Raw genomic sequence first — 14,380 nt, 5'->3', positions numbered from 1 at the left:
CATATCACTTTACGCACACATCTTTACGTATACCTTAATCTTTTTTTATCTCCTTCATAAGTGAAAAAATATAGTCATTGCTGAATTGCCAGCTTGCTAACTTTTGAACAGAGAAGTAGAACGCCTTTTCTCTCTTTCAAAATGTTTCTTCATTCTTATTTTGCCTTTCCAGCTTGAAAGCACGAACTTTGGTGATTTTAAAGCAAAATTTGCTTATGTAGACTGACTTTTCTAATGAATGTGGTGTCACGGAAAATTAGGTCTATGCTTCAATCCAACGATTAAATGTTATAAACTTGGTGAGCGTAGTCACAGTATGGTTGTATTCTAGAGCACTCTGTCATACCTGCTAATTTGTAAATAATTATCATGGTATATTTTCATCATTTTAAAGGTTTATTACAATGCACTTTCTCTCTTTCTTTCTTTTTTTTTTCTTTTTTTTTTTTTTTGGGGGGGGGGGGGGGGGGGAGAGGGCATCAAATGTCATGGTCGGGTCACCGAAAATGAAATAGAATGTTACTGTCTAGCCTTGATAAACCTATACGATGATTGCGTGCATTATGCTGAGAGTTGACGCTTTTGTTCACCCGATGGCGTTGCTACTCGGTTCTGGCCAATGATACTCAAAGTGCTCCGCGTTGGCAGTCTGAAGTTACTCGTCTCGTGTTTCCGTTTGAGCGGGGAAACTGATATCTCACCATGATAGGTCGAAGTGTGAGTATTGGCCCTACACTAATTATGATGCACACGCTCTATGGATCGGCAAGAATTGGATGTACTTTAAGTTGCATGTGACCTACTTGGCCACAAACCGCGGCCAAGTAGGTTTTAGACGGTTTTACCATTAACGAGCATCCAACGACTAGAAGATCGCTTTAGCGACTGGTATGCCTCAGCCATGTTGCATTATTCTTCCTATAGGGCTGTTATACATCTTGACAGTGAGAGACGACAATTTCACATGGTTGGTAAAAACTAGAAATGACATGTCTGAAAGTTTGATGGCACAACCCCAAATGCGTTTAGTGTTATGCATTCAATTCGATTCAATTCAATAGTTTATTTATTGAACAAGGTTTCATTTGGACAGCTAAATTGTTTTAGAGGGCAAGTATCTGGGGATATCAGAATTTTTACTTGACCTCTGACGCTGCGGTTACAGTTCGTTATTCCGAAGGTTAGTATTTCGAAAGTGAAATAATACTGTTGTCGAATAATGTTTACATGTCATTCTTGGTCTGTTGAAACCATGAGTTCGGCAAAAATCGTAACCAATCAGCCTTCAGAGAGAATGCCGGCCGATGATCAGATCCTTTTTGTTTGGTTTTGTTTTTGTTTGGCTTTCTGCCAGCATCATGTGCTTGTATACCGAGTATTTTCTTTTTTTCCCCCAATCATAAAAGATGTTATATCAATTCCATCTAATTTCAGTGAAGTTTCCTGCTTTGTCCTGCACCTGTCCTGTGTTGCGCTAAATTTCTTCCTGCCAAATGTCCTCTTCGTGATGCAGTAAACAATGTGTTCCCATGATTTTTGTAACCGCAGCGGTCATATTTGTTTATTTGGCTCATTCTTCTTTTAGATAGTGAATAATACTGATCAATCCAAACTTTCCAAAATGTTTCGACTCGTGATCGAGGCATGATGATATACCCTACATCATTAACACTCTGATCAAAAGCGAGAGTGGTTCGGCCAAATCATATTTCAGTAATTACCCAGAGCTTGTAGAGTCCGAAGTTTAATTTCGAGAGGTTGCATGTTTGATATGAGCGAAGAGCGTGGTCATGACTGTTACAAAGGAATGATTCGGCTTGTATTGAAGTCACGCAGACGACAACCGAACGTATATTATATTATAGCCTTATTTGCGCAGGTCAGTTGAGCGCACCAAAGTGTTTATTCCATTTTTCACTCCTCTCAAATCCAATCCTTCATAAGGACAAACCTTTACTGACTATAGAGTTCCAGTCACACCAACCAAAATGTTGTAGAATAAAATCATTGCTGCTCTCGACTGGCTCTTGAAAAAAAATCCAAGACTGCGCGACGAATTCTGGGTGCGTTGAGTCTCTCGGAGTTAATCACTTCGTAGTCAGCATCAATGTAGATTCTAGCTCAGTAGCAGCAAAATGACTGCTAAAGGCGCCAAGGTGGTCCTTCTTGGGGTGAGTTTAATTTCAATTCTACTTCATTGTTTCTCATTACATTTTTGAACTAATCTAAATATTTGCATACAATGTGTTAAACTTAATACAATTTACGACGTGGTGTTAACGAGGAAAGAAATATATAATAATATACAAACTTGCAATAATGACGGTAATAGTAACGTGATCATCATAGTAACAAACCAAACTGAAAGCAAGAGATATTGATGGAACCTATATACGTGAAAACTAACTTAAAAAGGCTGTAGTATATGCATCCAAAATGAGACATTATTGAGACGGCTGGACTGTCGACAAAGTTTGTCTCTTGCCAATTCGGCTTATACCCTATGCTGGTTTAAAGTTTCTACTTTATGAAATTCTTGAAAGACATTATTACTTGTATATTTATTTATTCATTTATCAATTCATTCATCTACCAATCTACTAAATCATTTTCCATTATAATATAACTATTATTATCATTATTATCATTATCATCATCACTAATATCATAATTGTTTTCATTGTTGTCTTTATTACCAATGTCATCGTAATTAGTAGTATATAGTTGGTAGTAGCAGTACTATAGTACATTCTGTATTGTCAACACCACAAACTTCCATTCTTCTCTTTAAAGAAGAAATCCACCCCAAAAATAAATAAACTTCAAAAGAAAATGATACAAAAATGACAAAAATCGTATAAGAAATAAGGAAGATGATGATATGACATTTTGAAATTTCACATTTTTTCGGAAAACATTTCTTGACCAGTCCTTATGAATACTCCCTCGTATTCAAATCAGCAAGTTGAGGATGTCATGCAGTCACAATTTCTTATTCATTTCAAATACAGAAATGACAAAAATCTCATATTTTCAATTCAATTCAATCCAATTCAATTCAATAGTTCGTTTATTTCCATCATAAAAAGAAAAGAAAAAGAGAACATGATTCAAAGCGGTACAAGTTGTCGATTATTTTGTCTTTCATTTGTCTGATAAGGGCAGGGTTGTGTTTTTTTTTCAAATACAATATAAATAGTATATGCACGAATGATGTCATAAAAAGACAGAAACAATGCACTCTGTCATGGCAACAAAAAAAAAAGAAGTAAGTAATCATAACGATGGAAAACAGTGTTCCATTAAAAAGCCAAGCTTGTAAGACGTGGAACACTGGAAACAAAACAACGACAGCACCAATTTGTTATACCAATAAAGTATATTCATATCAAATTCATCTATATACCATTGTACATTCGCTCATTGATATATGATGTTGATACTATAAACAATACTTACTATGATTTTAGAATACAAACATGTCAAATATATAACATAGCACATTTCAGCTGTGTAAATATAAGACTTGTCTCAAAACCACCCAAAATAAAAAAAGAACAATAATGTTAACTATGATATCTTGGTATGGAAACAAGTTTTTACTTGCATTAGCTACAAATAACAATTCTCCAAATTTCATATATAACATATATACACGAAAAATTGTGAGGGTATTGTTCTGTAGGGAATATTTTTCTCTTTCTGTTGAACTTTATTTTTGGGGTAGATTTCCTCTTTAAGCTCTGAATGCCACCTCGAACAGGGCGACCCACCCTTTCATTCTGAACTCTCTTTAAAAACCCTATTGCACAGATATTGCTGTTTAGAGGTCGTAACAGTAATGACTGTGGGATTTACAACGATTGTATTCCCCATTATCTCAAGGGGAAAATATACCTCCCACGATACTTTCAAGCGTTAAATTACAACGATAGACAAGGCAATACTTTGTTTTGTTATATTGTTTGATTTGATTTGATTTATTTATGTGACATTGCTTTACAAATCCTTATTTTCAGCATGCAATATCATCAAACATTATAACATAAACACATCATTATGGTACTTTAAACATGTTATTTCCTACAGTTTCCAACAATTTCATTGCACAGAATACATTCTGTGTTACAAATTTCCATACATAAATACATATCGTTTTTCATTCTCGCCCCATCGGCTGCCAGTCAAATTCTGGAATTATATTACCTGACGATATGCACGGCGAGACATGATTGCATTATGACCAATCACCGAACAGTAGGCCCTATTTGTGTAGAACATTAATATAATGCTTTTACTCAACACAAGCATGCTGTCACGATAGCAAAAGTTATGTTTCACTAAAGTTTGGAAATGAAATGACTGTTCTATTGAGACGGGCGAGTTTGGTACGTTGACGGGTTTGCGTTGGCATACTGATGCTGATGGCGATTGGTGTTTGGAGATCCGTCTTTATGTTGCTTAGCAACAAGTAGAGGGGATCATTATAATGCTTCTTTGCGACACAAAAACTATATATTATCTTTCTCGTCTTTGCAGGAGATGGGTGTGGGTAAGTCAAGCATCGCAGGACGGACTCAGAGCGATACATTCTTGGACTCATATCAGGCCACTATCGGGTATGACGCGTGTGAATATGGAAGTATTGCCGTATTGCAAGGTCACAACAGAATTTTCATCATCACCAAACCTAGATAAACCCTAAGATCTTTAGATTTAGAGGAAGTATATGGTTACTGTGTGTAAAAGTAATGTTGTATAATACAAGACTGTGGGAGGTCAGTTTATTAAATACCATGACGAAGAAAACTCGTCAATCAATGGTGGAAAAAAAATGTATTCTGTCCTCTGCAATGCCATCTAAAATGATTCCCACTGTCGCACTATTCAATTGACACTCGTGATGCTGCGTTTTGTGTCTGGGCATCAGTTTCGGAATGTATCCACACGTAAGTCGTACGAGAGGCTTTACCCAGCTTTCTCTCTGAAAGGAAATACTACTGTCTCGTCTCACTAAACAATGTACACTAATATCATACTAGTAATCATGCACTCTAGTAATGGTAATAAGTAACCTTTGAGTTGTGGAAGATAAGCCCATACAACCCTGCAGTTTTGTTTTGCCAAGTATCTGTTTCGATATGATACAATAGCCGTACTATACCTGATTGACATTGTAAATGATTACAATATACGAGAATATCTCTCAACAACAATTGTTATTTCTGTTACTCTGAATTGATACAGCGCCACCTTCACAACCAAACACATCGTGGATGGGGACCGCCAGTACAAATTCTACATCTGGGACACAGCTGGGAAAGAAAAGGTAAGCTTTCTTGAATGAGGGAAAGAGAGCGAAGGCTGTGTTTTTAAGCACAACAGATTCAGGAAATCGACTTATAGTATACGCTAATACTACAATTGGTTTTCATTCATGGTCCGCGTCAACTTTTTACACTTTGGTCTTCTTCTTTAAAACCCATCAGTCCTTGTTGTTAATGATAATGAATAACATTTATATAGCGCTTAATACTGATGTTTCTAAGCGCATCAATGGGGGGGGGGGGAGAAAAAGTATAACGTAAAAGTAATATACAGCATTATGTACATAATATTATGATACAACGACAGCAACAACAACAGAATTAAGGTTGTGTAAACAGATAAGTTTTCAACAATGACTTAAACCTATCAACATTTTCAGCATTACGAATATAAAAAGGGGGTTTATTCCAAAGAAGTGGGGAAATAACAGAAAAAGCCCTATCACCATAACGGGTACAGGTGCGGGGACCACGTGATAATTGGAGAGTGGAGGAAGAACGGAGAGAGCGGGTTGAAGTGGAAGAGCGGAAGGAAATTAAGTCTTTGAGATAAGATGGGGCAAGATTATTGCATATCTTGTAAACAATAAGGAGGATTTTAAAAGTGATACGTTCATGAATGGGGAGCCAGTGGAGGGATTGGAGAACTTGAGTAATGTGGTCAGATCTTTTTGTAAGGGTAACAAGCCTAGCAGCTGTATTTTGAATTCTTTGAAGTGGTTCAGTACTTGAAGCAGGGAGACCAACAAGAAGGGAATTGCAGTAGTCAAGATGAGAAGAAACAAAATGCGTGAATGAGACGTTCAGTGGAAGACTGATCCAATAACTTACGGATTTTACCAATTTTACAAATGCCCCAAGCAGCAGAACGACATGAATTCTTAATATGTTGTTGAAAGTTCAGATGCTTAGCTACAATGACTCCGAGATCTCTGACGGACTGAGAGATGGGGATAGTACTATATCTTCAAGGGAAAATTCTGTGAGAGAGCTACCCCGCCTGAACTGAGAATGAAAATATAAAAATTCCGATTTAACACAATTCAATTTTCAAATCATTATCGTGAGACCATTGCTTAATATCATCAACACATCTACTAAGTTTGCTGAGTGCTTCGACTTGGGTATTTGGTTGTATATATGTAAATTTGAGTATCGTCGGCATACATAACATGTAAAATATCTTCATGAGAGTTGATTACCGAAGACAGAGGGGCTGTGTGTAGAAGAAGTAGAGGAAATAGTAAAGGACCATTCGGGGCATGCAGTGGATGGTGGACACAACACATTAAATTGTACGTATGTCTCAACTGGTTCTTATGGGAACCAAGGGGCGTGGTCGAAAAGACCTGAAAATAATGAGTTAATTTCGCAGTAACAACCAAGACGTCGTGCACTGGAATACTCGTAGAGGTAAAGAATTTTTAAGCTGTTCATGACGAGGAGCAGTGGAGGATTAACATTAGATGGGGTAGCAAAGTGAGCATGGTGAGGGGGGCACCAAGGATGGAATTATTATACATTCAGATTCAGATTCAGATTTCAGTTATTGTCCAGATAGGAAGTTCTTTCTGTTGGCCTTTATGAAAATAGGGATATCTACATGCATGCATGACATTCACACACACTTTGAGATATAAATTGATTACATATACATGATTATACATAAAAATATAGTTTTCAAAATACAATCATACAATCATAGTACTCATTATACAGTGCACAAACATAATTGTCAGTTAATTATTTATTATCATTCATTGCATTTACACATCAACAACTGACCAAAAGAGTTAAGAAAACACGAAGTCATTAAATGATAATTATGACAAACGATACTATGTAGTATAAATGATTCAGGTGGTCCCAATGAGCAGGGGCCGTGCTCAAAAGATCCAAACTGTCAATATGTAAATTTTAAATATCTTCCTTTCGTGATGCAGCAATAATATAACCAACATTGTTGACGATTCTCTCAGAAGTTAAACATACAAGCTGTTTATGACAGAGGCAGACGTGGCCTGTTTGAATACCACATAATTATTTTGGGTGGCCTTATAGTGTTTGAATTTTCATTGTCATCTTTTCCCTTAAACGCATTGTCAAAATGTTCACAAAAATGTTGACATGGTGGTGACTTCGTCACTCCTCATTTTATTTGCAGAATGAGGTTGTGGTTGTGCAAAATCTCATTGTTTCACGATGCATTGAAACTCTTAAGTCACATAACATCACTTCCTATTTTGAGAAAACCCTGATGTACCATTATCTTCGTTTGTTTAGCTTATTTTTCATATACGAGTCAATTTGAATATGGATTGTCATTTCACGTCACACTGAATCCACTTGACTGACTAAACTTGACAGAATTTTCTTCTACGAAAATAATTGTGCATATTAAGATGACGAAGCTAAATCAGTTTCCTCCATTGACAGTATATCTCAAGCAAGAATATCCAGAATGATAATGTTTGTATTATACCCAGCAGGAATAGAAAGCGCTGATATCATGCAAGTATTTTTCACTCTGCTTTATACTTTCATTTTCATTTGTCATAGTTCCGGACACTGGCTCCGCTTTACTACCGCGACGCCGCGGCAGCACTTTTGATCTACGATATCTCAGCTAAGGTAAAAGTGAATTCGGAGAAGAAGTTGCAATATTATCAGAATATCTAACAATGTACTCAGTAACTGATAAGTGTTGTTATGGTTGTTGTGCATTCAAGATATCATACTTATAAGTTGTAGCTGAGCTTACAAGGTACCAAACCAAGTAAAATGGATACCGACAGAAACGGAAGTGGCATTGTGGTGAAAACGATAAAACAACAAAGACTGATGAGAAAGCTGTAAAAAACTTGCTGTCGATTTGTGTGTTTGTATGTGTGTGTGTGTGTGTATGTGTTTATATCAAATCTATTACTATACATTCTTGGTGTAGGGTTTGAACAAGGTCCATTAATGACGAAGTATTCATGGGTATAAGACACCAATATAAAATGTGTTAACTAATGGGGAATACAGCCTCTTTGCATCGCACTGTGTGATTGTTTCATTGTCTATGGCATTTTGTTCCATGTTATTGACGCATATAGAAGACATTAGAAAATTTCCCCTAATGTTCATTGCATGATTACATAATAACAACCAGAGGAATCCGAGGGGAAAATATAATCTGCTTGCCATATAGCATGATTTGATAAAATCTATTGACACCTGTCACTGTCTTTATATTTTTTCTGTTCTGTTTGTATTTGTATTTTGTGCCGACACAAGATAAAGAGCACCCGGTTGGCACACTTGGCCATGAAACCGCATTTACGTTATCACGCAAATCCAGGCAAGGTCTATCCTTCTTGTTCGTATATTTTGCTCTCCACTCCCCCCCCCCCCCCCCCCCCCACCCCCCTTCCCTAGGCATCCTTTGACTGCATTCCGTATTGGATATCAGAACTGCGTAAGCACGGACCGCCAAACATCATCATTGTCCTCGCGGGAAACAAGTGCGACTGCGGTGATGAATTGCGGGAAATTCCCTTCAGATTCCTAACGAGTTACGCCACGGAGAAGGGAATCCCCTACTTCGAGTGCAGCGCGAAGACGGGGGAAAACGTGCGAGAAATTCTGGTAGAAATAGGTACCTCCGTTTATCTCTTCCATTGAGTCTCAATGAATGACGTAATGTCCTTCCAAGAACATGACAATAGCTCTTTGCTTGATAATTATAATAGTAGCTGCTCATTCTCACTTGTTCCAATATCATGATGGTCTTTTTGTTGTTGTTGTTTGCGAATATCTTCATTTCTAAAAACGCTTCTAAGTGTAGGTCTATGTTATCCATCTGTTATGAGAATTTATTGTTGTATGTTTGTATTCATGTATGTATCTATGTACCTTATTTATTCATTTATTTATATATTTGTTTAATTACTTATTTATATATTCATTTATATATCTATTTATGTATGTATGTATGTATGTATGTATTTATTTAGTTTGTTTGTTATTCATTCATTTATCTATAAAAATAGATAAGATAGGTTCTTCCTATAAGAGCTGTAGTGACTCAGTGAATGAGACTACAGATTCAAAGGTCCCTGCTTCGAGTAACCTTGCTTCTTTCCTCACTCTATCCTTACTGCCTATACCGTATGTCCCCCCCCCCCAAAAAAAGAGACAAATTACAATCGGACTTTCTAAAACGACTCCTTAGTTTAAAAATAGTGAATCAATCCAAATACAATACATGTATCAAGGTATGAAACTATAACTTATTACCTACATCTTCATACAGAAAACCCCACCCGATTTGCTTCAGTGGTCAAAGAGAAAAAAAGGGGATCTTTGTAGAGGATGTCAGAAATCCCTTCCTTTCAAGTTTTATCCATCGTGTTCACAGTTCCAAGAGCATCCAAGTGCTGAACTTGGAAAAACGGACCCATGACATGCTTTACAACGATTCACATTTCTCTGTGAGCACTTAACCAATTTGAATGGGTTTTCTGAAAAATGTATAGGTAAGAAGTTAAAGTTTCATTCCTTGAAATAGCATTCAGATTGTTTAATCATTTTGAAAGTTATCAATGCGGAAATCCGATTGTATCTTCTTTTTTTTTTTTTTGGGGGGGGGGGGGGGACATACTGTGTAGTCCTTCGGGAGTGACTGACAACTGAAAGCCTGGCCATCAGTTCAGTGCAATGCAAACTTTTATGTGACACCTGGCCATCGAATCACACCAACCATTATTTACCATTCTGAACAGTAATCTGAATTGCCCCGCAATAATGTGAAGCACCCCGCAATAATGTGAAGCATTCAAAGTAGCTTTGCTATTGCTTATAATAGATCAATCGTAACCTCTTCACAATCATTGAATGTGTTTAACAACTGAAAACTGAATACAATTGTATATAGGAAAGGGTCTAGTATTCAATAATGATTATGTTGGGATAGAAATTAACACCAGCGTATATGGCTGTACCAATCACTACACAAAGGGCATGTCTCCATCCATCCACGGTGCGTACTAACAGTTCTTTGGTATTTTCAGATATTTGATCAACTAAGAATCCACTGATAACCAGAAAGAAAGCACACCTGGTATTCATACTTTTGATTGTGTGTCGCATTTTTTTGGGGGGTAAGACTTCTATTTGCAGTATTTGCCTTGTTTCATTTTTTTTTTTCTTTTGGCTTTGCCTTGTTGTGGCTTGAATTTTGAAGAGAAAGACATCATAGCTTTAGAATGCAAAGTTGATAGAATTTTTATTTTTTGTTTGTTATAATTATGACAAATCTACCTTCGTTGTCATACACACGAATCCGGTTTCCTCCAAATCGTAATTATTCTTATTTTTTGGCTCGTTTTGATAGGACGCCACCTACCATCCGATTTGGTCACAACGAATAAGGAGACAACGCGACTGCTGAACCCGACCGATCCGACAACACTATGTTGGCCTTTCGGCCAGCGTAACTGCAGCATTATTTGACAGAAACAAAAACTTCCTTTATGTTATGCTCTAGCTTCCATAAGGATCACTGTCAGGAAATCAAAACAGAGTGAGATTACAATATATAGTGTAATTTAAGACTTGTCAGCATCCGATTGGCACGGAATGCGCCATATTAATTATGCTAGTACGTTGTACGCACTGTCCAAGGTTCCTGGCAGATTAAGGACTGAACTTGAGATCTGGCTTCGAATGATTCCGAGTGCTCTCCTAAAACATGGAGTGGACCAAGTCTTCCCACTGTGCCCTTCTCCACTCACTGGGCCGCTTGCTACATTGTGGATAACCGGCAATGGTCTTGATGGTGAAGTGACAACATTGGCAAGACACCTTGGAAAACACTTTGTATGGTGGAAAAACATAGTCACAGTACAAAGACTGCTCTCAGTGACTAGCATGTTCTTATGCCAATAGCGAGCTTTAGATCTACGACGCGAGCGCTAAGACGACGCTACATGTAGTTTAAAAAAAAAAATGCTGTTCTGCTCGTGCGCGGGACAGCATGTTTCCATTGTCCAACCAAGGAGGCTGCGTCGTCTTTAGCATTCAATCGCAGATCCAAAGCTTGCAAGTATTTCACTTCGTGCAACGTTGGACGTGGATCGCGCAGTCGCCTTCGATCTGTGCTCAATCAGGGCCTCTTTTCATAAAAAAAGTTGGTATGATAGCAACTCTTGTTGGAATGGCAATTGTCATAGTAACGACAAAAATTCAGCTTCCTGATTAGCTGTTGCTATGGGCACGGGCATGGGCATGAGAAGTTTTCATTCCAGCATTGTCCAGCAAGAGTTACTCGTTAGCACCTTTTATTAAATGGGGCATAGGATGCATTACTATTATTACTATAAGTTGTTTTTACTTCGTAGGTGCTTTGTTTGTTTATTCTCATGCGTTATGTTTGTCCGTCTACTGACATCAAGCCTACGAAATCAGAGAAACCTTCATGAAGAGAGCGATGAAACTTGTTTTTATTGATAATTATATCGATTCAGGGCATTTACAAACTGGACAACATTTTCGTTGTGAGATAGATGCTTTTACAGCTATCTGGTTAACGCGCGAAATAATTTCAAAATCTCGTGTAAATTGTTGTATTCTATAATAGGGGTGTGTTTATATCTTTCCGTGGTACATGTATTAATGTGTTTTTTTGTTTGTCTTTGTTGTGTATAAGATAACCCACGGTGTTCGCGGTGCCTGTGGCGACGGCGCGGCGGTGGTGGTGTTTATAGTTGTGGCTGTGGCGGTGGTGTAATGTATGAGAATGTGTGTGTGTGTGTGTGTGTGTGTGTGTGTGTGTGTGTTTGCTTTGTTTTGTAGTGTATTTGTTTTGTTTGTTTTGTGTGTGCTTCTTAATGTGAGTGAAAATTTGTGTGTGTGTGCGTGTTTGTGTGTGTGCGATTGTGTACATGCATTTCAGCCTAAATACATCGATGGGTGTGCGCATTAACCGTTGTGTGTGTGTGTGTGTGTGTGTGTGTGTGTGTGTTTTCCACTGTATTATGATAATAATTTGAAAAAGCTGTCTGCGGGTCTATAGACGTGTTATTCCCGTTTCATTCATTGATTATTTCTCTTCTTTTTTAACACAAATATATTTGAATTCAGCTGAATATCTGTTCTCCAACATACTATATATAATATGCCTTATAGGAAAAGCGATTGATTGAATATCATTTGTAATACACATTCAATGCAGAACATTTCAAATAAATTCGATTGAATGATAATAATAATAATGATAATAATGATAATAATAATACTACTAGTAATGATAGAGCTATTCTGCTTATTCCCTATAAATGCCACGTAATGAAGCCGGTTGTACAGTTTATTTTTTTTTCTCACCGTACATCTAAACATATAAGCAAAACATTTCTCGGTATCGATACCCTCGTCTTGCTCTTTGGAGTGAATGTATAAATGCGTAATTGCTTAAATGAATGAACAAATTAATAATACGACGAATTCTGAATGTGGACAATAACAATAAAATCAAATGAAAATGATAATTATAATGATTATTTCAAAGCTAGTCTGCATTTCTCAATATGTATGTAATATATTGATTATATTTATGAGAAGGGTTGTAAAGATGATTTTTTTTTTTGGTTAACAAATTTTCACACTTGTATACCATTTCAATCTAAATCAACAATTCCAATATATGGTGCATATTAACCACTATACTTGATACTGTATACGGTATATTTAACGTCGTAGTCCTTAAGTCGGAAATTGGGCCTACACACTCTTCTTGCATGCTATATTATGTAGAGGGCAGAGTTGCGCCAATTCCTATACACGATGGCGTTGACCTTTCCGTCCAGCACACCGATGGCGTTTTCCGCCATAATTTCTGTCGGCGCTTATCACCACTTACTATTATTATTATATAGCCGCCACCATCTTGAGTCTTCTCATGGATATAGCTACAGTCACCACAAAGGTTCTCTCATAGCGGGTAATCTGTAATCGACAAATCCAGTCCAAATATAAATCATACAGTCTGATAAAAAGGAGTAAAATCTTACGAGTTCAACAGTAAAAATTTGCGTCATTGATTCCATGTATGTCTCCTTCCTGAAAGCGACTATTGAAGACGACTCGTAGGTATATTCCCGATTCTGCTGCATGAGATTCACGTCTCGTGATAAAATGAATACATGTAGTATACCATAGTTTTAATGAGATGGGGCTTCAGGTTTACAGCTATTTTGCAAGGCTAAGAGAAACCTCTTATGAAAACTCTTATGAAATATGAAAGAACATAATAATTCAATTCTCAAGAGGAATTCAGAGCTATATTTGATGAAAATCGGCTTTGATATGGCTGAGATATCAAAAAAAAAAACCCACCAAAAACAAAAACAAAGATAGTAATAAAAGGTGACGGGACCCACCTTTTATTAGGACCACTTTATTTTACTTCATTTTTGGGCATCTCCGCCATTTCAAAACCGATGTTCATCAAATAAACTTTGAATTCCTCTTAGAATATTGTAGAATGCTGCTTTTTGGTATTTCATGAAGTGGTTTCTAATTATTTCGCCAAAAGTTACAATTTGTATCACCTATCTCAACCAAAAACTATACCATCCCTTAAATCTTGATTGTCCTGGCGGTTTCCGTGGCCGCACATTCCCCTCCTCCCGTTCATGTTTGCCGATCTTACAGATTGTATTCTGAGATATCCCGAAGTAATCTGCGATGTACCACTCTGTATAATCCTGTCGCAGTGCTACTGTTCATAAACTCTCTCACGTATTTCTATTTCCGTTTGACCAGGCATAACTCAGGAAACATTTCTCTGATTTTTCTTGAAAACCTCGCAAGGCACCAAAACACAAATAAACCACAAAAACAATAGCAACCCACAAATTCTGGCTTCGTTTTATCAGGAAAATGGACTGTATGGGCTACTGTAGTCCCTAAACAAAAGAAGTTGATACGTAATAGTCATAATTGTTTATATACTTGTATATATTTTTTTCTATTCATTATGACCTGTTAATGGTGAAACTCAATGGAACATA

At 37.1% G+C, this 14,380-nt stretch overlaps 1 protein-coding gene across 1 annotated transcript; it reads left to right on the top strand.

Moving 5' to 3' along the window:
- The first annotated feature begins 2,053 nt into the window (after positions 1–2,053).
- On the top strand, positions 2,054–10,883 carry LOC139712591 (ras-related protein Rab-22A-like). The gene is made up of 6 exons (XM_071624401.1): positions 2,054–2,171; positions 4,540–4,619; positions 5,248–5,329; positions 7,887–7,958; positions 8,748–8,967; positions 10,705–10,883. Exons 1-6 carry the CDS (start codon positions 2,136–2,138, stop codon positions 10,821–10,823), a joined length of 609 nt encoding a protein of 202 aa, XP_071480502.1. The 5' UTR covers positions 2,054–2,135; the 3' UTR covers positions 10,824–10,883.
- The last annotated feature ends 3,497 nt before the right edge of the window (positions 10,884–14,380 follow it).

Source organism: Diadema antillarum, unplaced genomic scaffold (genome assembly GCF_040938485.1).
Source record: "Diadema antillarum isolate AM-2024a unplaced genomic scaffold, OU_Dant_1.0 seq00001823_RagTag, whole genome shotgun sequence".
In the NCBI taxonomy this organism is placed as follows: Eukaryota; Metazoa; Echinodermata; class Echinoidea; order Diadematoida; family Diadematidae; genus Diadema; species Diadema antillarum.
The sequence above is the reverse complement of the archived record's forward strand: the minus strand, read 5'-3'. Positions and strand labels throughout refer to the sequence as shown.

What these genes read in the sequence shown, in the direction of transcription:
- LOC139712591 (XM_071624401.1), top strand. Translation starts at nt 2,136, where the DNA reads ATGACTGCTAAAGGCGCCAAGGTGGTCCTTCTTGGG. An exon ending in TCATATCAGGCCACTATCGG is followed by an intron (nt 4,620 to 5,247) that starts GTATGACGCGTG and finishes GAATTGATACAG; the next exon opens with CGCCACCTTCACAACCAAAC. An exon ending in AGAAATTCTGGTAGAAATAG is followed by an intron (nt 8,968 to 10,704) that starts GTACCTCCGTTT and finishes TCGTTTTGATAG; the next exon opens with GACGCCACCTACCATCCGAT.